Source organism: Vigna radiata, unplaced genomic scaffold (genome assembly GCF_000741045.1).
Source record: "Vigna radiata var. radiata cultivar VC1973A unplaced genomic scaffold, Vradiata_ver6 scaffold_7, whole genome shotgun sequence".
Classification (NCBI taxonomy): Eukaryota; Viridiplantae; Streptophyta; class Magnoliopsida; order Fabales; family Fabaceae; genus Vigna; species Vigna radiata.
This window is the reverse complement of record NW_014543262.1, coordinates 127640-154208: the sequence shown is the minus strand read 5'-3', so window position 1 is coordinate 154208 and position 26569 is coordinate 127640. Positions and strand designations below refer to the sequence as shown.

Below are 26569 nucleotides of genomic sequence, written 5' to 3'. Positions count from 1 at the left end.
TCGTTCAAATATATATATAAAAAATAATAATGAAAAATATCTCAATCAATTTTTTGTGAGTCTAATATAAGATGGAGTAATCGAGCAACTAGCATGAGATATAAGAAAATAGAGTAAGTGTTGATCTTAGCTATTATTTTTGTTTGGGTTTGTATGCTTACATCCAAGTTGACATCAACTATAAGTATTATATCTTTGATTGAGAACAATGTCCATATATAGCATAAAGAGGGTGTGATTTCAAATCTTCAAAAAAGTGGTCCATGCTCTATTATTTTCCTAACCCTTTTTCATTTTGTCTATTTTATCACTGTCATTTTCGTTGGGATTATATTAACAACCTAAATCACCAAAATAGTGAATGATTTAAAATACTTATAAAAAAAATAGAAAATACTCAATCAATACCAACTAAGAAGAATCATGTTTTTTTGTTGTTGAATCTAACTAACTCACCTGCCTCAATCGTTTAAGTACATAAAAAATTTAAATATTTCATCAACTCCATCTAATTCAAACCCAATCATATTTTTTTTTTCTTTTCATGAAAATTTATTTTAAAACAATATAATTTTGACTATTTTTAAATGATGAAGAATAAACTTATTCTAGTTCAAAAGAAATAAAACTTGCATATTCAATCATCAAAGTCAAACTTGTCTAAATTTAATCAATTCAATGTTTATTTATTTTATTCAAAATATGCATTGCATAGTTGTGGCCAACTGGGGTCTAAAGTCAAAGAGGGTTTGAGATTCATTTTTCTCTAAAGTTTGTATTTTTTAAAAAAAATTGGATCTCCCACTTCTTAATTACCCTCAAGAAGCTTATAAGATAGGCCAAAATGCAATTTTTTTCAGAAGTGATTATTATAAAAAGTGAAAGAAATGAAATGTGGAATTACTTCATTATTGGAAAAGCACATGCAATGAGAGTCTTGCAAATAAGTGTTCACCTAAATAAAGGGTTTTTGGTTAGCAATTGTTTGGACAAACTGTAGTTGCACAGTTTCTGAAAATGCATATAATGATGGAGATGTTACTTCTGCAATATTGGTATTTCAATGTTCATTCTATAAACTGATTGTAAGAATAGAGAATTCTATAATTGAAAAAAATACATTATATTTAAACTGTTTTATTATTAAATGCTTTATATGAATAGTAAAGCTAAACTTTTAAAATTAATTAAAGTATTTGAATTATTATTATGTGTAAACATTATTTTAAATTAAACTATATGTAAATCGAATAATATTAAATAATTACAGTGTTATGATAAAAGCAGTGTTCCCTCTCTCGTTTTGTAAACCAGAAACTATACTATATTGGTTGTCTTACTCTAAAACTATTATTGTCGCTTGTTCTCTGGCACTGAGGTTCCTTCCATCTTCCCTCCTTAGAACATTCCATTTTTGTTGCTGTTCATTACATTTTCATATTTAATCTGAGTGATGTTTCAAAAATAAAATAAAAAAAAAAGTAGCAGAAAGTGTTAAATCTGTCTCTGACAGAAAAGAATGCCACGAAAACAAATCACGAAATTGGCATAGTTTCAGCTTTAATTTGCCCTTAACTTGAAGCTTTCTTCTGAGATCTCAAGTGACTTATTGGCAAGAAAGACCGACCCACCATGGAAAAACTAAAGATATAAAAATCCAAGGCAGAAAAAGACAATTTTTCAGAGGCTAACAAAAGGAGGTCAAACTTCAAAGGCTAAATACATAAACACACATAGTTTCAGCCCCTTAACTCCTTCATTGCTACATTCTCCACCTCATATGAAATGGATACATCCTAGTTCTTTTTGGGATCAATAAGGACAGGCTGGAAGGATCCAAAACCAACCCCACTCACCATTATTATTATTATCAGCTTGAAACCAACACAACACTACCCTCTCCAATAAAGTGTATTTCTGTACACAAAACTCTTCAGCCTCTAAACCAAGGCAGCACCACCAGCAGCAGAAAATTAAATATATAATTATAAAAATAAAGAGCCTTACAAAAAGCAAAAAAGAGGAAGAGGATTGATTTCTTTCTTTCCTTTTTCTTTTTCCTTGTAGACTCTGCTAAGCATCTTTGCCTCTTCACTTTTCCCTTCTTTTATCTCCCTTCCTTCTTCTTCATTCCTCTTGGAATTTCCTCTTTTCTCAACCAGATTACCTTTGTTTTAGCTCTATTCCTAACATACCATTATATATTGCTATCCCTTCTCTCCCATAAATTGCTTCTTCTTTAGCTGAATTCTTGCAGGTTTTCATTCTCTTACTCACAAAAGCTTGCTTCCTTTTTTCTTAATTTTCTCAATATTTTACCCTCCCAAATTTAAACCCTCCTCTCTCAATTAGAAAACTGCATGCCCTGATCTCCTTTCAGGGTCCCATTGTTCAACCCGGAAGAGGCCAGAAAACAAAATCCATTTTTGGAACTTCCCCTGATCTAAAAATCCGAACTTTCTGGTAATTTTGTCTAGTGTTTTGAATTCTGCTTCTGGGTTTTTGTTTCCATGGGGCTGTGTCACGGAAAACCCGTTGAAACCTCACGAAGTGAAGGTGGGCACCACGTTTTCCCCGGCGAGAAAGAGGTGGTGGTGGCAGCGAGTCCCAAAACCTCCACGAAAGGTTCAAAGTTTCCGTTTTACAGCCCAAGCCCGTTGCCGAGCCTGTTCAAGAACTCGCCGGCGAACTCTAGTGTGAGTTCGACTCCTCTGCGGCTCTTCAAGCGGCCCTTTCCGCCTCCGTCGCCGGCGAAGCACATTCGAGCCTTACTGGCCCGCCGCCACGGCTCTGTCAAGCCCAATGAAGCCTCCATCCCAGAAGGGAGTGAGTGTGAGGTTGGGCTCGACAAGAGCTTCGGCTTCTCCAACCACTTCCACACTCACTATGAGCTTGGGCCAGAAGTGGGCCGTGGTCACTTTGGCTACACTTGCTCTGCCAAGGGAAGAAAGGGCACCTTCAAGGGTCATGATGTTGCTGTCAAAGTCATTCCAAAGTCAAAGGTTGATTTTTATTAGTTTTTGTTTGAGTTTCTTCCTTTTAAATTGGGTGTTGTGTGTTGGTTACAGGTGATTCAAGAATGGCCTTTGCGTGATCTTGCGAAACCTTGCTTTGAGTTGTGGAAGTAGTAATAGATGTAACATTTGGGTGTTTGGTCACTTGATCGTAAAATCCCAGGTTTCAAATTGTGATCACATTTTTGTCTGCGATCCTTGCTATCATTGATATTGTGAGAAGTCGTGGACAAATTCAACTAATGTGGCCATAATATCTGTCATAGAGACTCTAAATTCCTAGATGTTGTGGCTAAAATTGCGTTCACCCACAATTTTTTGAAACCTTGGTGGTGGTATTACTTCTCTGATGACGGATTTTCTTGTTATTGGCAAGAATGCGTGTTGTCCGAAACTTCGTGGGTATGCCTGTTCTGTGATTTTATTACTGTTGGGAGATTACATGTTAATGCGGGGACTCCACGTTTAGATTTTATTTGGTATAATTCAGAAACCTTGTATGTATGATTGTGATATTGCAATGGATTCTAGCTGCCTGTAGGCATCTATCTTTGTTTTTCTGATAAGTAAAATTGTTTCTATCAAAGGATGCATCTTTCATGGATTTGTTTATACTCCAGTCTTATGTGATGGTTTGGATCTGTGTTCTTTTTTGTTGGTTATGAAAATCAGTAATTGGGTCTTTGTTCTGATGAGAGTGGGGCATGTTTGGCAGATGACAACAGCAATTGCCATAGAGGATGTAAGGAGAGAAGTAAAGATATTGCGAGCTCTGACTGGGCACAAGAATCTGGTGCAATTCTATGATGCCTATGAAGACAACGATAATGTTTATATAGTTATGGAGTAAGTTCATATTGAAGTTTTCTTTTTTCTTGTATGTTCCATTCACAAAATCTTTGATGCTACTGATAAATTAGGGATATAATCCCGAGTAGCCAGAACTTCCATATATGCATTAGTTTTTTAATACAATATTTAATATATCTTTGATATACTTTCTTGTAATTATGTTTGTAATGCTAATTGATTGGAAATGTTGTATTAGTGAATTGACTAGTATCTCATGTCTGCTGTCATATGCTATTCAGGTTATGCAAAGGAGGTGAACTGCTTGATAAGATTCTTTCCAGGTAACATTTTTCTGTGCTGCAAAAATGAATTAAAGTCAAGATAGGGATTCTGGTTTTGTTATTTTGATGCTGCCATTGCTGAAGACATTCTGATTAACAAATTAATACTGATCTATAGGGGTGGAAAGTACTCAGAAGAAGATGCAAGGATTGTTATGATTCAGATATTAAGTGTGGTAGCTTTCTGTCATCTGCAGGGTGTTGTTCACCGTGATCTCAAGCCAGAGGTAACTAGCTCATAAAGCTAACCAATGTTTATCTGGGAAAATTAATCAGGATAGGTTTTGCCTTTTGGTTCTATTAGATTATAGAATGATGTTGTTACACTCTGAAATAAAATTTACCTGTTAAAAGATGCACAGTTTATTCTAGTTTAATAGTGACCTTGTCTACCCTCTGATATAGTTCCATACCCCAAATGATTCTTTCATTTTGGCATTTTATACCGTTTTCCTCATTTTTAAGAAAGCTGATTTTCTGCTGCAGAATTTTCTCTATATTTCTACTGAGGAAAATTCCACTCTGAAGGTCATTGATTTTGGACTCTCGGACTATGTGAAGCCAGGTCTGGCCTATTGCATCTGTCTAACTTCTCTGATTTTTTTTTTTTTTTTACCGAAAACAAAAACAATCAGGGCTAACGATTAGAAGTTTTTGCAGATGAAAGGTTGAATGATATTGTTGGAAGTGCATATTATGTAGCTCCTGAAGTTTTGCATAGATCTTATGGGACAGAAGCAGATATGTGGAGCATTGGTGTAATTGCTTATATTCTTTTATGTGGAAGCCGACCCTTTTGGGCAAGGACAGAATCTGGCATATTTCGGGCTGTCCTGAAGGCAGATCCAAGTTTTGATGAAGCCCCTTGGCCATCTTTATCAGCTGATGCAGTAGATTTTGTAAAGAGACTGTTGAACAAAGATTATCGGAAAAGGCTAACTGCAGCTCAGGCTCTCAGTATGTGCTCCATTTCCCATAGGTTGTGTGGCATTAACTTCTGCATTTTATAATCCTATGAATTCTTGCTCATAACTTGATTTTATGCACAGGTCATCCATGGCTGACGAGTCATTGTGATGATGTGAAGATACCTTTTGATATGATAATCCACAAGCTTGTTAAAGCTTATATATGCTCATCTTCTTTACGCAAATCAGCATTAGGGGTATGTAATATTGCCTGGTCATTTGTTATTGCTTATGTTTTGCCCCTTCCATGTTATATCTGAATAGAGTTTGGATATTTCTTGTTCACAATGATGCATGGTTTTGGTTTCAGTTATGGAAGTATATTGGATACGACACAACAGAATACAATGTATAAACACTACATTTTTTTTTAAATTAGGATACAGCAGTGACTATATATTAAATAAGATATACTTATATTATATATTACTTTTATTCATTTATTTTGCCTGATTTCTTACTTTTCTTGATATAGCTTATATTTATAACGGTATGCTGTTATCATGATGTCACTGCTAGTCTTTTGTCTCTTGAAAGTTCTGTTAAAAAACATAACCACAATCAAAATAAAATAAAAAGTTTTATTCAAATTATGATAACAATCCCTTTATCATGCAAGGAAAAATGTACAATAAAAGATTTTTACAAGTACATTCAAGTTTGATACAAATGCAGTCATATAATATGGGTATGATATGAACATTTTGCCAATTTTGAAGTGTCTGTGCATAGCTTCTTAATCTATTATTAGATTCTATAAGCCACTTCTGGGTTATCAGTAAACACCTTCCTTATTTTCATATTCGCTTATTTTTCTGCAATCATAACTGCAGCTTGCTGAGTATCGGAAACTGGTGTAGTTGTGTAACCATTATTCAGTCAGTTCAGCTTTTAAAATTAATCATGCAAATATGAGCCAGTTCATTTAGAATTTAACTTCCAAATATTGGTGGCCGAAAATGAATTCACCTGCAAATATGACATAATGGCAACAATAGAAGATGGACCCAAAAGAAAGTAGAAACTTTTTAATTGCTAATTTTTTTGATAAATATTGAAGCGATAGAATCTTAAGTGGTCTAATCTTATCTAATCTGATCGATCTATTAATATGAAACAATTGCTTGCATGGAGAATTTTTTGTACTTGCTTGTCATTATATGTAATGAACCGTTGAAATATCGTGGCACAACCTGTGTATGTTTTGATTAGTTTTGTCATTTTGGCAGGCTCTTGCAAAGACATTAACATTAGTGCAGCTAGCATATCTGAGAGAACAGTTCAACATGTTAGGGCCAAACAAAAGCGGGTTAATCTCCATGCAGAACTTCAAGACGGTCAGTGGCACACGTCCAAAGTTGTTGTCTACTTTTTTCTGCAGCCACTAACACATTTGCATGAACAGGGTATTTTGAGGAGTGCCACCGATGCCTCAAAGGATTCAAGGGTCTTAGATTATGTTAACATGGTAAGTTTATGAGGGACCGTTTTTCATATCTGTTAATCACATCACACATTGGAAATTGAACTGTTAGTATCTATGTTTGCAGGTTAGTTCAATCCAATATCGGAAATTAGATTTTGAGGAATTTTGTGCTGCTGCTATAAGTGTCCATCAACTAGAGGGAATGGAGAGCTGGGAGCAACATGCAAGGCGTGCCTATGAGTTGTTTGAAAAGGAAGGAAATAGAGCAATTATGATTGAAGAGCTAGCCTCGGTACTCCTCTTGTTGCACTACCATTTCTTTTTCTAATATTAACAAACACTAGAAGCAATGAGCTGCAATAAATCACTCAGAAATCAGCATTTTTTAATGGTTCTGTATTCCTATTATTGTAAGCTTATAAGGTTATTCAATCTGTATTTGTTTCAGGAACTTGGTCTTAGCCCTTCAGTACCAATTCATGTGGTACTGCAAGATTGGATAAGACACTCAGATGGGAAGCTGAGCTTCTTGGGGTTTGTTAGACTCCTCCATGGGGTTTCTTCTCGCACATTTCAGAAGGCTTGAGATTGTAGTATGTTTTTTGTGAGCCTTATTTTATGAAAGCAAAGCATGGCTGGTGAGCATATACTCCAACAGCAGACATTGCTTGAGCAAAGGCAAAAGCTTTAGCTAGAAGGGTGATGATCTGCAACATCTCCCTTTGTGAAGTTCCCTCCTTATGCGTTCTTGAAACACACAACACTTTCCTTCAGATTGATTGGTGGTGGTGCTGGAGTTAAGGCTTGTACAGATGAAACTAGAGCACAGGTTGTACTTACAAATTAGTCCAACTTCCATAAACTGACTTGTGTTTTCGGCTTTATCCATCACACTTGTCAATAAACTATTTCTACTTATCTCAACCTTTTCTTTTTCCATCTCTATTTCTTCTCATAATACAAAAACTCCTTACATTATTCAACTTGATTGAAAAATGGTAAATTTTTATGATTTTTAGATTTTTAAGATGGTTTGATGTTAACCTTCCTTTTAAATAGGTAATACTTGATATAAGAGATCTAAGTCTTTTGGGAAATTTATTTAGTTAAAAAATAATGGCATTTTTAAAATTAATACTTTTTGTCTTTATTTTTTAAAAATATTCAAACTTTACTCCCTAAATTTTGTCTTCTATATATAGTGTATGAGATCAGAATTTGAAAATTTTGAAAAATATAAAGACTAAAACCAATGTTTTTAAAGTCAAACATGGGAATTAAAATTTAGAAATGAGAGCACCGTTAATCGAATTTTGTTATCTTGAAAGTTGTGAAAGCCAGTGTTTTTTCAAGAAATTTTAGATGATAAAAATTTAAAAATATGAAATTATTCTTATTATAAATTAAAATGGAGAGATAAAAATCAATTTTGAAGAAGCTAACAGAAAATAACTTCCACAAATTAATGTATAATTTAATTCTAATTTATAAAAAAATTAATTCAGTTTTGTTTTAGCTTTTTGAAAATAATTTCCGTAACATATTCGACGTATTTTCTAGTCGGGATATCACCGTTGAGTAATATTTTTATACCAATGGCTATTTTCTTAAAAAAATTTAACAAAATGGTTAGGTTATAACAGTTACATAAATAAAATAAATACATGCCGTTTCATAAGAAGACTTTTAAGGAAGACGTTGCATTTAGTATTTAGTTTTTACGATTTTACTTATTTTATCAGTTAACAAATGATTTCTTTTTTTAATTTTTTTATTAAAAAACCATGTATTTCAGTATGTCCCTTTAATAATATTAAAGTCGTTGCATAAAATTTTATATATTTTGTAGGTTTTAAAACAAATTCATATATTTAAATACAACTTGTATTTTTATTTTACTTTTACATTTTACCAAACTTGAAACATTTACATGGCTTTTATTATAATAAAATGTTTGAATATAATTAAATTATTTTTTGAATAATGTTTATGGATAAAATATAAACAACATAGTAATCTACTACTAATAAATCAATGAGTAGAATTTTACACACTGAAAAAAACAAATTAACTAATTCAACTTGAAAAGAACGAAAAAAGTAGTAGATTATCCACTTAATGGGAGGGATAGAAGTGCACTACCATTAAATAATGTTGGTATATTTTGATATAATTTTAGATTATGTTTGTTTGACATTCTAACTTATTTATGGTCTCAAAATTTTATTTGATTATATTGATGAACTTTAATAAATATATTTTTACTAACTAAATTTTATTTTTGTCTTTAAATTATTTATTAAATGGTTTACTCTGTTTTTATAACACATTAAGTTTTATTATATATTTTCTTTTTATTTCTCTTTTCCTTTTATAAAGTAAATTATTATTATTTATCATTATTTTGTATAAAATATAAACTTTTTATTTTTACCTTTTAACTTCTTTTGAATTCCAATATTGTCACATGATTTAAATTTCTTATCTTTGGTAATTTTTTCTCTAATATCTTGATTGTGTATATAAACAAAAATTTTCAGAACCTTCTTTATTTTTTTATTTTATGACCTCTTTATCTTTTGTACCACAGATGGTCGGTCGAACATTAACCGAACGCCCAGGAATCCGGCGTGAGACATAAACGTGACCGATAATCAGGAGCTAGGATTCATAGAGGGTTGCCATCTTCACGGTAACAACGGCGGACCTGCGCGCCTTAGGTAGGCGGACGACTACCAACCAAACCGAAGGGTTTTCACGAATATCTGCATACCCTTTTAGTCCGTCGCACGAAAGCCAGGACGCCGGACAGAAATTAACACCGATCGGTCGTGTCTGCATGACTTACCCGTCACATCGCATGAGCCAAGGTGCCGGACGACCGTCACCCGTCGCTCAGCCTTCAAGAATCAAAACATATTTGAAAACGAGCATTCTCCAATGGAAAATGCTCTGCAAGCGCAGGCACCTACTGCGCGGTTATTCTGGGGCCATGAAGACGAACGTTTTTACAGCCGCGACAAATTTCATAACTACGCTCATCAGAATCTTCTTCCAAATTCACAATGACAGCAAGTTTCGAAGCCAATCCCCCGAGTTTAAGGAACAACTTTATATGGTGGGAATCCAGTAAAAAATTGTGACGGAGCCCGGTAGTCGCAACCGGGCGCAACCTCTGTAAGGAAAACTTTGAAGAATTCACATGGATATTAGTCACCGTGAGAGAATCACGTAGTCTTCACGCTCGCCGAAGAAAGGTTGTGTCAAATCTTTTCTTGTTTTAGACGTTAGGTAAATCTTCATGTGAAAACCCTACGGCAACAAAGTCGCCTAGGGCTTGGAGGGCCTATGTACCGTATGAGCCGGACGTCCATGTATAGCGTGCGAGACGGACGGTCATACAGATGGCAGAGTCTGATCTCAAGTTGGACTNGTTTCTCGCCAAAGCTCTCTGGCGGAACGGGCGGTACGGACGTCCGGTGGAGGTTGTAGATTAAAATATGGTAAACGTTCAGGATTAAGGTAAAACCAAATCAACCATGGTGGGCCTGTGATTGGGCCGTAATTAAGATTTCGCTAATCATTGGCCCATGAAGAAAACTATAAATATAAGTCAAGGGTAAGAGGTAGGTGGTTACATTTAATACGCATTTATTTCACTCTCTTTCTATCTCTACCCCTTTTACCTAACACTTGACACTGACTTGAGCGTCGAAGTGTCGTTAGCAGGTACCCGACCGGATCCAGCGGAAGTCGAGTACTCCATACTAGAGGGCAACCGGGTGGGAAGAGTTGAAGACCGGACGGTTGACGGCGGGAAATTGTGCAGGAAGACTCAGAGACATTTCCAACCGGAACATCTTTATTTAAAGACCGTCTCAAAGATGATACATAGTGAATATTTTTAAATTATTTAAAGTAAAAATATCTTATATAAATGTTAGACTTAATCTTGTCAAATAGAATGTAGTTATTTTGTATACTTAAAAAACTTACCAAATTCTAGTAGGATAATGTGAGATAGATTATCAAAATCATTATTGCGTCTTATTCTATCTTGATATTTTTGTTTTATAGTTTCATCAAAATTGAATTAAGTTGATCAAAATTCACTTTGAGTGATGTCCTTCTTCACAAGTAGCTTAAATAACCTACTCTTTAACATGTGAACTTTTTTCATGAAACCTTCCTCAAATTTCAACCACAACATTGTTGAGGTTTTCTCCTTTATAACCTTACAAAGAACCTTATTTGATAGAAATGTAAAAATCATAAAAAGGAGTCATTTCCTCATCTTCTCTAGAACATGTCTTTAAGTGTGACATGCTTATGGAAATGAGTGTCCATATCCATCATTCATTGTTTCTTAAGTAAAACTCCCATATTATTCTCCATTGAAATTGTTTTTATTCAAATTTTCAATCTCCAAAACAATACACATCTCTTTACAAAAAATGATAACAAAATTGAAACAATATAAAAATTGACTCTAATACTAGTTTGTTCTACGACTAGTGCCAAAATGAGTCCAAAGGAGAATTAAAAAAAAATAGTGTAATGTTGATTACAAATCATACGAACAAGAGATAACAAACAAAAAATACAAGAATGATGTTAAAAGATGAATAATAATATCATATTTCTTCATGATTATTTCACAAAAAGTAATAGACACATTTGGATAGAGTTATAAAATGCTTACATGCTAGTTAGAAATACATGCTGACAACTAATTAACATAATTAAATGTATATATTTAACTACTTGTTCATTAGATAATGCATAATTGTGTAATCAAATGCCCCAACTATTAGATACATTTATCCTATCATCATTAGACACTACATCTCTTTATTTTTATTTTTTGTATATTTCACTTGTAAAATTTTGGATTGACTAACATCTTAGCAATAGAAATCATTGTTTTGTATTGAATATTATTCTTGAGGTGACAATGTTCCTTACTCAAATTATGACTTGACATTTGATGAAGAGAAATGTCAAAGTAATTCTCTACTATAGACTTATCATCACTCAAAGGACAATTGGTTGCTCAAGCGATGAACACATAAGATTTTTTAGGAGGATTCTTAGATTCAGCAAACGATAATGATCTTAAGTGAGAAAAAGTTAGTATTGATTTTCTTTCTTCTAAAGTGATGAGTTGATACTTGAATGAAAGTGATAATATTATCAAATACTATTATTCTGTTGAATATAATGAAAACTACGTATGAGATTGATTTTCCTTGTGTTGAATATATATATATAAGGTGTTATTTATTTATAATAGAAAGCTCAAAATATAAATAAGAAATAATAACAAACTAACTAAAGATAAAAGATAAAGATAACATATCTAACACTTTCCCTGGTATATACAAATCGTATGTATCAATCTTGTTATAAATATAATCAATTCTCGACCTCCGTAAAAACTTAGTGAAAATATCAGCTAACTAATTTGCGAAGACGATGTAGAAGACAAAATATCAACTCAGAAGACTTCCCCTGAGCAACAAATCTTGGAGGTTGCTCCATATAAATATCTTCTTACAAATCATCATTAAGGAATGCATTGTTAACATCCAATGGATAAGAAAAATCATTGTTGAAGAGTCACCACGATTATAAATAAACTAACAAAAGTCATCTTTGTCAAGGGAGAAAAAACATATATGGACGAATCAAACACAATGATGAAAAAAGGGAGGTCAAAAGAGACAATAACGAAAGAAACCATGAATGAATAAGATAGAGAGGGAAAACTTAAAAATCCAAGATTCTCAATCAAAACACCTAAAAAAGGAAATAGAGCAACATTGATGCTCTGACTGAGAGGAGACGGGATGTGCGACCACACACGACGAACCTGAAAAAGGAAAAAGAGCTCGACGCTATAAATCGCTGCCTAAAAGGAGACAAAACGTGTAACCACGCATAACGAAAAAAGGAGTAGATCCTCATTCAAAAGGTGTTGAGAGTGTGTAGGAGCTCCAATGAAGGCGTCGTTGACGGTCCGATGGTCGTATAACCAAGACTATCAAAACTTTGTGATCATTGGTCAAAATTGAAACTCTAGTAGACGATGGTGTCGTCACCCACATTGACGAGTGTAGTGAAATTTTTTTCATAAAAGAAACTTACTCTAAATATCATGTTAAATATAATGAAAATTATATATGAGATTAATCTAATTTGAATTGAATATACATGTAGAGTTTCTTATATATAATAAAAGAAATTTAGTTAAGTCCAAAATATAAACAAAAAATAATAACAAACTAATTAAAAATAAATAATAAAAAAATAATACGTTATTAATTATTTATTAAAATTTCATGTTATGGACAGAAAATAAATGAGAGGAAACACAGTGTACTGTTCACCGTTGAATTCTTCAGAAGTTTAAGAGGAAATGGTGCGACGGAAAAAGGAGAGTGAGTAGGAGAAAGATGCCACTCTATTATGTGAAGGACAATTTTATCCCTTTGCCTCTGTAATTGACATAATTTCATGATGTCTCTTTAATGACAAATTAATGCATTCAGTAAAAGAAAAAATAAACGCTCTTATACAAGACCATTTTAACATGTTTTATGTGAAATAAATGAATTTAGTAAGTCAAAATTTTAGAAATGTATTTTAGAAATAAATTATATAAGTTTAAAATACTAAATAATGATTAATATATTATGTATAGCTAAATTGATTAACAATTTTATGTTATTTTAATTTAGAAAAATAAGAAAAGCTAGTTAATGTATATATATAAACAATAAAAATGTATTTTAATTAAATAATCCAAAAGAAAGAAAAATATAAGGATAAGGGTAGGGTAGATGTTAACAAATAAGTACAATAAATAATCTAATAGTTAATTTCAAATGCCTTGTTTAAGTTATCCTTGACACATTCAACGTACTTTTCCAAAAGCAACTACTTTATTACTTGTCTACTCAAAAGTATAAGAATTGGAGCTACCAAAGTTTCAAAGATAAAACAAACATATCCAAATTTGTTCGTACAAAATACTATTTAAGAAAAATATATAAAATTTAAAATAAACTTCAAACTTAGAAGATACTCCAAGTTATAAAAAAAAAAAAAAAGATAAGATAAGGGTACGATGAGAGGTGACAGTAGTGCATGTGTCCCATAAAAAAATCGTACTTGTTCCATGCCATGCAATATACTACCATACCTGTTTCCCACTCCACATCAACCTAATTAGAATATTTACAAGTTCTTATGTATAGTAGGCAGATGAGAGGATTAATTGTTTGTTTGAACTTTACGATTTTATTATTGAAAAAAAGTTAAAAAAAGATATTTAATTTCAATGAACATGAATTTAGAAATATATGATAAGATTCTAACCGAATATTTTAATTGTTTCTTTTGTCTTAGAATAATACTTATGTAAGATCAGTATAATAAACAATTTATAATAACTAATTCATCAAATTATTAAAATTTAATTATAATATATAAATATAATCTAGGTAAACATAAATTTTTTTTTGCTCCATAATCCATGATAAAAAGGCTTAAAGAATTATATTAATCCACATCCTTTGATATGGCTGGACAGAAACAAACATTATAAGAAAAACTCTTTGAATGATCATTGGTCATAAAAAAAACATTCATTACCTTGACCAGACGAATAATATGTGTGCATGTGATGTGTTGGTTGATGAGTAACATTTTGTAGTCTGCAAATGGCCACCTGTTTGGATAGTGGTAATCTTTATAATCTCCCAAGAACTGAGATCCACGTGGCCAGACATTCTAGGTGTAACACACACGATGTTGCCCTGAATCCTGCTGATATTAACTTCAGATGTGACTGCATGTTGGAACTGTTTGCCACCATCAATTCAAAAAACTGTTTCAACTTATTTTATTCTTACCAACACTTCTTCATTTTTTGATCTCATCATATGCATCTGTGTGTGCTTTCTATTATATTTCCAACCACCATTTTCTGCCACATTTCTTCTCTCGAATCAAATCCTCCTTTATCTATGCTGCTTTCACTTAAAACTCTTATGTTTTAACCTACCATTTTCTAATTGGCACATCTGAGCTTGCTTGTCAAAATTTTTTGCTCATATTCATTCTATATAGATTCCTTAATTTCGCAGCAAAGATATTTTTCTTCAGTACTTATGTTATTTAGAAATATGTGATATATTTTTCTGAATAAAAAGCTAGGTAGAATCTTTATAAGAATTAAAAAAATAGAGTATTAGAGTTAATAGGTGTTTTAAAATAATGATACAAATTTTATTCAAAATAATTTAATAATATAAATAGATATTCTTAAACTCATCTCATTACTTAAAATATAAACTATTTTTCTAAACAATTTTCTCTAAGTTTTCTCTCACTTCTTTTTGAGATATCTGACTCCTCGATCATTTGTTTTTGTCGATCAGGAAGTTCCTAGGAGATCACAATTGAGTTATCTCCATTATTTACTAATTGGATTCTGTGTTAGAGCAAGTAAGTTTCTATTAATTTTTCTCTTTCGTTCTTAGTTAGAGATCATGCGTAGTGATTCTTCGTCGCATGCATTTAATGTCTTCTTCTCCTAGTTCATAGTAATATGAGGTTCTAAAGACTCATTCCCTTTCCAAATTTGGTGCTTAGTAGGTGTTTTTAAAGTCCCTTGTACTTCAAGCAAATTTGTGAGACATTCTTAAAGCTTTGTAGTTGTGGTGTAAGGTAAGGAAAGCTAGTTTCTATTTTATGATAATTTATAAAGTATGAATTGAAAGTATTTAGAGTGTGAAGTTGATTAATATTGAATGTTAATGCTTAAAGTGTGATTTAATGTGATTGTTGTTAAGTAAGTGAAATTGATTACATAATGATTGTTGACATTGAATGGTTTTGTGTTAAACTCCAATTGTATGATGAATGACACAATTTAGTTGTTGTGGTTGTGTTGAATGTGGTTAAATGTGGAAGAGAATGAAACTAGGTGAACTAATAGGTGTTTGGTTAAAATAAGAGGTTTTAGGCATGTGAGTTTTGAATTAAAGGATTAAAAGATGAATTTCAATGTTAGGGTCTTTTTAGGAATAATTTATAACTTGTTGGAGTAATTAATTAGTTGAAATCTGATATAGACCAAGTTAGTAGTATTTTGGTGGTGTTTTGGCTGATCTTTAAGTGTATTTTTAGGGTTTTGAATGTTGAGATTTTTAATTAGAAGGTCTGTGCTAAACGAGAGAGTTTAGGGCCTATTGTTGAGTCATTTAGTTCTTGTTTAAACTTTTGGTTTGCTAAAATTGGTGTTAGAAGTAGTAGATTTTAGTTTGGGTAACTGTAGAGTAGTCAAGTTGGGTTTGAAGTAGTTACTTTGAGTTAGGAATGTGTTATCAGATGTTTCTTAATGTCTATAAGGTTTTAGCAATCATTTAAACTTGTGTAGAGAGTGTCCAAGGTCAGTTTTGAAGCATATTAATTTTTGGTGTTGCGTTGGGCGCCCCTTGAGCGCCTTTTTTCCCAAGAGTCTGGCGCTGAGCACCACCTAAGCGCCCTTTTGCTGAGAACTTTGGTGCTAAGCATCCTGAACACCCCCTAGGCACCTCTTTCCAGTGGAATTTGGAGCCTGGGTGCCCTTACAAGCGTTAGGTGCCATTTTTAGGTCTTTGTTTTAGGGTATTTTATGTTGGTTCGTGAGTCTTGTTGCATTGGTTATGATACTTTGATTGATGTAACAATTTTCATGTGGTTGCCTACTAGTTTATATGAGTTTACTTATGTGAATGAAAGATTGTGGAAAAGAGTTCAAAGGAGAAATTTCTTAATGTTGTTTATCAAGTGTTAAGTGTATAAACGTATGGAACTAAGTATTGGGGTTTATCTTGACATTTTAATAGTCATCCATTCTCAAGTAGAGAATTATGAGACATGTGGTGAGAGTAGAAGGAGGTTCTTGTGTAGGGTCTTTACCTTGGCCAAAGACATTTGTAAAGGACTAACCTTGTGTAGTAGCTTGGGTTGGGCCAACAGTATTACCACTACAAGTTCATAAACTATCATAATTCAACATTCATACTATATCCGAATAAGTCAAGTCTAGGTTTATTAAATGTGTAGCATGTGTAATTTACTTGGATTGGAATTGTAGTTTATTTTGATGTATTCATTGTTCTAGGATAATTATGTTTACACTAGCTTACGTTGCTTATTTCCTTTTGTGCTTGTATTGTATGGTTTGTTTGTGCATCAGATATGATCATTTAGTGAATGTGAGAAGATGATAATAAAATTTCTTTGGAAACAAACATTGGATGGAGGGAAAACATATATTTAGTTTATTCTAAACTAGCTATTTGTATATAATTTTGATCTTAGTTTCTTGTATATAAAGTTTGTGTTATGATTATGTTAAATCACCATAAATTGACTTTATATTCTATATGTTATCCGATTTTTTTAATTATTGGTTGTTGATTATATGATTCTTCTATAGTTTAATATTATATTTCTTGGAACGTTACACTCTTTCTTTCTTTTTATATTGTTTTAATATTGTACTTAAATCATGGTATGTTCTTAGAGTTCAAGAAAGTTGTTCATACAATATAGATGATCAAGCCCCACGTGTAAATGTTATAAACTACTATGCTTCATTTATAACTAAGTACATCAATCTTTCAAAAAAAATTCATTTGACTTTAATATTTAATCAGGTATTTTTAATAACTTTAAATTTATTTCATTAAGTTACGTTAGAGTTTCAAAATAATTTATTCTTTATGAAATTTATATTTTATCATTTTACTTTTTAAAAATAGAAAACTGTAGTGATCAAACTTTATTTATGAGAACGGTTATTGGATTATTGCTTAATGGTACATTAATTATTGATTTAATGTTACACCCGTTAATTATGTTTTTAGTTAATGGTTTAAAAAAAATTCAATAAATAATTTATTTATTTATTTTTTATTGAGAAATCATAACTATTTTAAATTACATTGAAGAATAAATTTTTACAAAAAAATATTACTTGGAATATAATTTATAAAACAATATATTACAAAATATTAAAATAAATTCAAAGATATAAATTTATAATCATCGAAAAGATGTAATTGCAAATATTAGATTATTTTATTTAATTATTAATCATGTTCTTATTTGACCTTTTATAACTCTTTTATATCTCTGAACTAATTGAAAAATAAGTTTTATCATACACTCTTAGTAAATAGTTTCTTATTCTAACCAAAATATAGGCTAAAAATAGCATCTTCTTATACAGGAAAAAGCACCATTTTGATAAAAAAAATGATAAATGATAAATTTTCAAAAAGTTAAGAAAATGACAAATCATGTCAATGTATTAAGGTTGTGTGATTGTAATACCCTTTCAGTTTAACATACATTAAATTAAAATTGTGTTACCTTATATGATTTTAATTTAAAAATACTTTTCACTAAAATTAAAATTATATCATCTTAACAAAACTTATTTATGATGAAATCGATTTCAATTAACAAGATTTACTTATTATTATAGTTTTTTGAAAATTATCAATTTCATAATTTAAAAAAATAATTACATCGGTTTCTATATGATATTTGACTAAATAAAACATTTATTTAAATTATAGATAAATTAATAGATGATGTTTTATAAAAGTATATCGTTTATGTTGAGTATCACATCGATTAAGTGAATATAAATTTTATTTTAGAAGTGAGTTTAATAGATTGAAATAAACTTAAAACTTACTTTCTAATAAATATTTCTATCAAATAAAACGTTCTAATAGCTTTTATTTTATTCAAATTCGCTCAGTATTTCAAAATATTTTCATATCAAACTTATGTTTTACTAATTTAACTTTTAAAATGACTACAGAAACGTTTAATGTACAAACCCTTTTTATGGCTATATTTTTTTATTATTGCTCTATTGTTACTCGTTTTCTATCTAAATTATTGATTAAATGTTACACTTGTTTATTATTGTTTTAATTATTCAGTTATTTTTTATTTTTAAGAAATTATTTTATTGAGAAATGAGAATTTTTTTTTAAAATTATATTAAAGAATAACTTTATACACAAATTCCATTTGAAATTTAATTAATATAATTTTGTTGATTATAAAAAATTCAAGACAACCGTTATTTTTGCAATTCTAATATTTTTAAGGACAGCTATAAGTTAAACCGTTGCTATTTTTAAAAATTTTCAAAGATGATTTTTGAAATAACTGTGATACTTTAGTTTTTTAGTTATATAACGACGAGTATTTCTAAAAAAGTGATAAAAATAATCTCTTTATTTACCAAAATACCATAATGTATTGAGCATTAGACACGTCATAATGTTGAATAACTTTTTTCACTAGGGTCTTTTTCTAATAATTTAGATTTGTATCAATATTATTTTATTGACATAAATTATATATATTTTTATCATTAACTATTTTTTTTACTGTTAACTTTCACTTATATCTATATTGTTATTATATTATTAATTCAAAATACATCAAATGTGCTTTCTAATTATTTTTATAAATTTATTCATATCTCTTTCTTATGCAATTAATTATAAAGCTACACATGTACACACATTAAAACAATAAAACTTAGTTCTGATTTTTAAGAAAATAAAATTAATTATAGATTCGTAATACCTTAAAATTTCAAAGTCTCTCTTTTTTTAGTAAATGTATAAATTTAATTTTTAAATTTCCACTTTAGATTAATCATTAATAAAACAATTAAAAATCATTTTAAAAAGTCAATCACCCAGCTAACAAGGATTTTGAATAGAAACTCAATAATATATATAACTTATTTATACGATGAAAAACTATCATAATAAAATAATTAAATTTTTAGTATTAATAAAGAGTAATAATTATTTATAATATTTTAATTAAATTTAATTCTGAAACGTAATTTTACAATTAGTATATTAGTATTTAAGAAAGAAAAAAAATAGTTGTTTTTGGAGAAGTTAATTAGGATCCCTTTATTAAGATGATTAAATGGAGAAATAAGATGTGTTTGGAATGAGAAAAAGATTGGTGCATGAAGCTCACATTCACGTACTATACCAAATATCTTGACTTTTTCATTGCTTCCAACTCTTTTGTCCTTCCATTATTGCCCAAGAGAGAGCTATCTGCAATTTGATTCACCCCATACAACTGCCAATATATATATTTCTTTAATTTCATAAATGATAAGCCATAATATTCTCTGTGATATAAAATTACGACCACCACTATTTTCTCAACAAACTTCAAATTTCTTGGCAATTGCATAGTTTATCTCAAAGTTCAAGCAAATTAATTGGTTCCATGATTCTCAACTATGTTCATTTAGATTAATTATGGGCCAAAACCGTTTCCACTTAAAATTCTTATTAATGTTAATGCTTTGAGTGGATTAAAATTCCTTAAGTTTTTTTTGAGAAACTAGAAAATTGAATATTAGAATAGATAGGTGAATTAAAATAATGAGATTGAGTATTTTATTTTAAAATAATCTTTTAATATAAATAGAATTTTTAAAACTCGATTCATTATCTAAAATACTTTTATCTCTCTAGAACACTATCTTTCTTGAGTTCTCTCACTTCTCTCCATTATTTCTCATTCCTTAATCCATTGTTTTACGATCAGGAGGTACCTAAGCGATCATGGAGTTGAGGTCTACCTATCTGTCCGATCAATTTTTCGATTTGAATAGGTAAGTTTTGTTCCTCTTTTATAGGTTTTTCAAAAATTTGTGATGGTACAAGATTTTGTCCTTGCATGTGATTAGAATCTTCTTCTCTTGATTCTTAGTTCAATTTAAGTTTTAAGAGTCATTTCCTATCACCAATTGGTGGTTTTTAGGTGTTTCTAGAGTTTTCTTGTGGTGCAAGGCACGATTGAAAAAGTCTTGAGCAATGCAAGTTTGATTGAGGTAAGGAAAGCTTAGAGTTGCTTTGATTTAGAATTTATTGTGTATGTATGATGAGTATGTAAATAATGAACTTGTTGAACTAAATTCTGTTTTTAAGATATATGTGATGTGTAATTTGAACGTTGTAGTGTGTCAATTGATGAATTGTGTAATTAAACTTGATTGGATGTTGTTTGATATGTTATTGGTGGTATAAAATGTTAGGAAGTTGTAAATATGTTGATTCAATTATGAATAGATCCATATGGTTATGGTTATAGTGAGTTTTAGGAAGTGGAGGAGTGAAAATGAGAATTTGAGGTTTAATGTGCATTTGATATGTAGGGATGACTTTGGTAAGTCTGATAGGACTGGGTTAAGTTCATAAGTTGCTCAAAATTGTGGCAAAGGTAGTAAAATTTGATTTTGATCTATAAGTTGATGAATTTAATGACTGGAGTAGAAATATCTTAGGAAACACTTTAGAATAAGGTTGGAAAGGCTTAAACACCCTTAGTCAAGTATAGTTAGGTGTATAATAAAATCTAGGAGGGTTAGAATTTGGAAAAAATAGTTGGAATTGGTAAATTGGATTTAGGTTGCGTAATTATGCATATTTGGTGCTGGAGATTATGCAGACTCGCTAAGCAAATGGTCTTAGAGTCCGACACCCTATTTGAAGATTCGCACGACAAGATGATATGTTGAATGACTGGTTGAGGTCTAGGAGCACTGTCAGTTTTATTCGGATAGCGAAAAGGTGCGCTCAGCGAGTGTTTGGGGGGTCTTGAATACTGTATGGACTTTCGCATAGCGAGTTGGGGCGCTAAACTAGAGGTTGGGGTCTGATACCACTAGTATTTTAATTCGCTCAGAGAGTTGGGTCGCTGAGCAAGTGGCTTGGAAGTTGGGGACACTGTCAGCGGATTCGCACAACGAGTTGAGTCATTGTGCAAGTAAAGTCTATGGTGGCTCAGCGAGTAGGTACGATAAGCGACTGTTCCAGGTTGTCATGCATTTTTTTCTTCTCAATTCTCTATTGTTTGGAGTAATGGAAGTTATTTGCTTGTGATTGATGTATGTATATATGAGTATTATATGAGTATCAAAATAAGATTTATTATTTCAAATGGTGTGAAAAAGAATTTGAACGAAGAATCACTCATTAATAATTGTCAAATATTATATATATATATATATATATATATATATATATATATATATATTCCACTCTCCTTTAATTTTAATTTACTATTTCAAATGTATTTTATATTCTAAAACGTAAATCTCCTTTTCTTTTTTATATCGTGTTCATCTCCTTTATTTATTTATCGTAAAATTTTCAAATGAAATAACTAAAATAAATTACACAATTACAATTTTCTTAAAATTTTAATATTTTCATATACTCTTCCAAGTAAGGGACCACGACTTTCTTAATTTAGACGCATTGACTTAGTTTTATATATTTACATATATATTTTCTTCTTTATTTCATTTCCAATAAAATAAAACTATGGTAAATTATAACTTTAAAAGCTTAAAAGATTTATTCAAAACTAAATTAAATTAAACTAAATTTAGATCACTTGAAATCTTGGCGCAAAAATATGAACAAAACTAATGGATACGCAGTTATTGACCATAATAGCCCCTTCCAATAAAGAGACGCGGGGCCCACTTGGCCGTCACTATTTATTTATTCCAATCGACCCAGCCTTTACTCGTCTTCCATTCCCTAATTTCCCACTTCTCTTGAGTTTCTTAGACTCTCAAGCGCATACACACAAAGTCCAGTTTCCAAACACAATCGACTTTAAATTTGAATTTGAATTTGGATTTCGATTTCGATTCACTGTGATGCCTTACACGGTACGAGAGAACCTATCCATCGGCAACATCGGCGACGCGGCCGGGATTCTTCAAAACGACACCGTTCACAGTGTCACGCACATTCTCTCCGTCCTCAGCTCTGCCTCCATATCCTTCTTCTCTGAATGGCGTCCCAGTCTCTCCATCCCTGCTAAGGAAATCACCAAAGTCCATGTGGCGGACGCCGGTGCTAGTGCCGCCAAATCGGCGCTCGCGCCGGATAAGCTTCTTTACTCGCTCGAGTACGCCGGTCGCGACTTGAAGCTCGTAAGGATGGCCGTGCCTCTCCGAGACACCGAGAACGAGAACTTATTGGATTACCTGGAAGTTTGCATCGATTTCATTGATCGCGGTCGGAAGGAAGGTTCCGTTCTCGTCCACTGTTTCGCCGGAGTTTCCAGAAGGTGCGGATTGATTTTGATTTTGTCGATTTTTTTTTTTATTATTATCTTTTTTCTGAGTTTGATGGTTTTTGCGGTGGTTCTTGTAGTGCGGCGGTTATTACGGCTTATTTGATGAGAACCGAACGTCTATCTGTAGAAGGTGTGAAACTGAAACCAATACTTATAAAGTTATGATACCGTGTATTTGACGCGTGATTCAATTAACGCTAATAATTCGATACAAAGTTTGTTTGTTTATAAGCTTTACCTTGAAGCTGAATGAAATAAACTTGAAAATAAGTTTATTCTGCCAAGTTTATTAAACTAAGTTGAAATTTTTTTGTTGAAGAAATTATTTATAGCTCTTTGTAAATACCAGATTTAATTATTAATTTGATGTTTTACCCTCACAATTTGATCGTTTTGGTCTCTACACCTATACGCTTGTCGTATTAGTCGCTACACAAATGATATTTAATCCGTTTTTAGTCTTTGTCATCCAAAATTATTGGGACTAAAACGAGTTTAAAAGTGTATTGCTAAAATAAGTAGTTTCTAGACATAGAGATGAAGGCATAAAGATTTATGTAGGTATTACAGCAAATACATAATTAAACCTAAATATTATTGTTAGTTTCTATAGTGCATAGTGCATTAACATCATTATAATCAGTTCAGTATTTTTGTTGAAAGTTTATATAAGTATTTATTTTGAAGATGGGCTGAGTAGGTATTGTTTATTTTTAGAAGTTGAATGGTGTGTGTCTAGGATTTATATGTGCTTCTGTTTTTTAATGTATTTTTGCGTACTGCAGATGCCCTTGAATCGTTGAGGCAGAGCTGTGAAAATGTTTGTCCCAATGATGGTTTTCTAGAGCAGGTGTGTGCTGTTAAAGGTCTCTTTGTATGGTCGTGAAGATATTATTTTTTAACGAAACACCAATCAGAATTATGACGTTTTTTCCTCTCTCTCTCAAATCTTAGTTGAAACTGTTTGAGGGGATGGGTTTCAAGGTTGATCACTCCAGCCCTATATACAAGCGCTTTCGTCTAAAAGTACTAGGTATGACTTCGTCTCCCCGACTTATTTTGGTACTTATTATTATTCATACAAGTGTTATGGCGGTATTGAAGAAAATGGAGATTTTTGTTATGACCCTACTTACGTAAAAGAATACAGTGGGTGGGTCTAAGCTACATCATGCATCATTTTGGTGTGTTTGGTACCCTCTTGTTTGTCACATGTCATCTCTGGAATGATTCAATTTGCATCGTTTACTTTATTTCACATGTCACAATGCCCCGTACATTTTTAGGAAGTAGGAAAATCATGGGCTAGATTTTAGAGTTCCTTCATCTCCCAAATTCTATACAGAAACACTTTTGACCAATAAAGTTAAGTGTTTATTCTCATTATTTCTTCATCCTTATGTATCATCATTCCTATCTAGTTGTATTATTTTCAAGTTGAGTTATTCCTTGTAGCTTCTGTTTTAGGATTTTGATTACGCTTATTTTGTGCTCATATTAATCGTTTTTACTTGTTTTAGCTTGAATATAGAAAAAAATTATGAAATCTGAGGAAAGAAATGTCTCTTTTTTTCAGGTGAAAATCATTTATCAGGGTTGAGGATAGACAGTTCTAAATTTGGTGCAGATCCTGGCATGCCTGTCGAAATTTCTTCAGGGACAGAAGAAACCACTAAAGTAGAAAATAACCGGAGACCTACATATCGCTGTAGGAAATGCCGGCGACTTGTTGCATTGCACGAACATGTCATAGATCATGTTCCTGGTGAGGGTGAGACAGCCTTTGGGTGGAACAAACGAAGAGGGGGTAACCCTTTCAACAAATCCAAAGAATCTGACTGTTCATCCATATTTATTGAGCCTCTACGGTGGATGAAAGCTGGTAAGAAAACATTCAACTACATTACTACAATGTCTATTTTTCCAACGAGATGTGAATCTATGCCGCACTTTTTGTGAAGAATGTTCCCATACTTTTGTATAAGGGTGAAGAATGGTCTTTGATATTTTGAAGTGTGTTACCACTTTTTTCTTGCGCCTTGGACACTTTACTGAATTTGTTTCTTTTAACAACTTTTTAAGATGCTTGTCTTTACTTTATTGTTTATTTAAATTTATGTTTAAAAAAAATATTTGAAATGGATCAATCACAAACTTTTACGGATGCGTTGTAAAAAAAAATTGTCAAAAAAAGTATTGCTAAAATAACTTTTTCCTTTTCTTGATTACTCCTTACATTACGTGATGTGTTGTGTCTTATACTTATACAGTTATATACATAAATATGCATAAAATTGACAACTTTTTTTTACTGATATTTCTTGTTACTCAGTTGAGGAAGGTGCATTGGAGGGAAAGCTGTCCTGTGCTCATTGTGACGCTCGTTTGGGATACTTCACTTGGGCAGGCATACAATGCAGCTGCGGAAGCTGGATAACCCCAGCATTTCAACTCCACAAAAGCCGGATAGACATAAGCCCCATGTAACCCTTCTTTCGCCACTTTATGCAGATCCTCATTCCTCAGTAAGGGATGCACCCTATATTTTTGTCGTTGTTCTTGGACTTGTGTTCTGCCTCAAGCTTTCCAAGTTGATCCACTGCCAATGAAGTAATGGAAGGAAGGATTGAAGTCTTGTTCAAGTTTTCCAGGTAAAACCAATGCTGTTATGAAAGGGAGGATTATAGTGTTACACTCTTGTGCTTCTTCCAGAATGGCGTTTGGAGCTACGATTAGAGATTAAAAAATTAGGGGCTTTAGCAAATGGAGAGGCATGATTTGGGGTTTCCAATATTGGGATTTGTTCCTTCAATGATTTTACCATAAGCAAACATGTTTTTCTGCGAACGATTTTACCATTGTACTTTTCTTTTCATATGCAAATTTTTTTCTTGAGGTGTGAAGAAATTGGCTACTAGTTGAAATAAATACGCAAAAACTCGAATTGCTGATATATTATTTCTAGTCTATCATTTCCAGGCCCCTTCTCTTTTGATCATTATCCCCCAGGCAATTGGATAAGAACTTGATTGTTGTTGCTTTGATCACAATTAATTGTTAAACGTGTCATCGGATCTTATCAGGTCCCCGCAAGATGCGCTGGATGTACATAGATATCTTGTCTAATTTTGATTTAGAATACGGTTTAAAAATATTATAAAAAAAGAGAGTAGGATTTCCCTAGGCTTAACGTTGTTTACAGCTAGTTCTTGGGGTGTTTGAATTTGCGTGGCATCACTTAACATTAATATTATTGCAAGTAAATATTCGTACGCTTGATTTTATATTTTAAGAACTGATTATAGTAGCTTTAAGTGCTTTTATGCTTAGTCTTCCTTTAAAATAAAAAATATACTACAGGATGATGACCAATGTTTGTTGTCCACGTATATAAAAAAAAATTGTTGTTACAATTTCTGTATCAATAGAATTTGAATATAGAATGTGTTAAATTTGTTTTTATCCGTAAATTTAAATGTAAAATTAGAATTTTATTTTTGAAAATTCGGATATATTTTAGTTTTTAAATTTTAAAAATAGATTGGTATAGTATTTTTAATTTAATGGCGTTAACTTTTCTTTTTATTTGTTAAATGTTTGCTAACTTTTTTTATTTATTACATGTTTATGTCAATTGATATGTGGGTGTTTCATCCTCCACCTCCAAGCTTTTATCCTGCACCTCCAAAAACTACTATTTTAACCTTAATGAATATTATTTTAATATTTTCTCTTTCTTCATAAAGTGATTCTGCACCCTTCTAACTTTTTCTCTTTCTTATTAAAGTCAACCTACACCCTTCTAATTTT

The 26569-nt window shown here is 31.6% G+C and overlaps 2 protein-coding genes across 4 annotated transcripts; both read left to right on the top strand.

Annotated features, from left to right (window-relative positions):
* The first annotated feature begins 2510 nt into the window (after positions 1-2510).
* Positions 2511-7524, top strand: LOC106753930 (CDPK-related kinase 1). Of its 3 annotated transcripts, none has more exons than XM_014635817.2 (11): positions 2511-3002; positions 3730-3860; positions 4106-4147; positions 4266-4374; positions 4634-4712; positions 4808-5104; positions 5197-5312; positions 6345-6452; positions 6521-6583; positions 6666-6833; positions 6990-7524. In XM_014635817.2, exons 1-11 carry the CDS (start codon positions 2511-2513, stop codon positions 7125-7127), a joined length of 1743 nt encoding a protein of 580 aa, XP_014491303.1. In that variant the 3' UTR covers positions 7128-7524. The 3 variants fall into 3 exon arrangements, with proteins under 3 accessions (XP_014491303.1, XP_014491304.1, XP_022633364.1); XM_014635818.2 differs by lacking the exon at positions 2511-3002 and adding an exon at positions 3046-3416; XM_022777643.1 differs by lacking the exon at positions 2511-3002 and adding an exon at positions 3472-3493.
* Positions 7525-22149: 14625 nt separating this feature from the next.
* LOC106753686 (dual specificity protein phosphatase 12) lies at positions 22150-25712 on the top strand. Its single transcript, XM_014635541.2, has 6 exons — positions 22150-22750; positions 22837-22889; positions 23545-23609; positions 23714-23792; positions 24336-24641; positions 25092-25712. The coding sequence occupies exons 1-6, from the start codon at positions 22335-22337 to the stop codon at positions 25244-25246; spliced, it is 1074 nt and encodes a 357-aa protein (XP_014491027.1). The 5' UTR covers positions 22150-22334; the 3' UTR covers positions 25247-25712.
* The last annotated feature ends 857 nt before the right edge of the window (positions 25713-26569 follow it).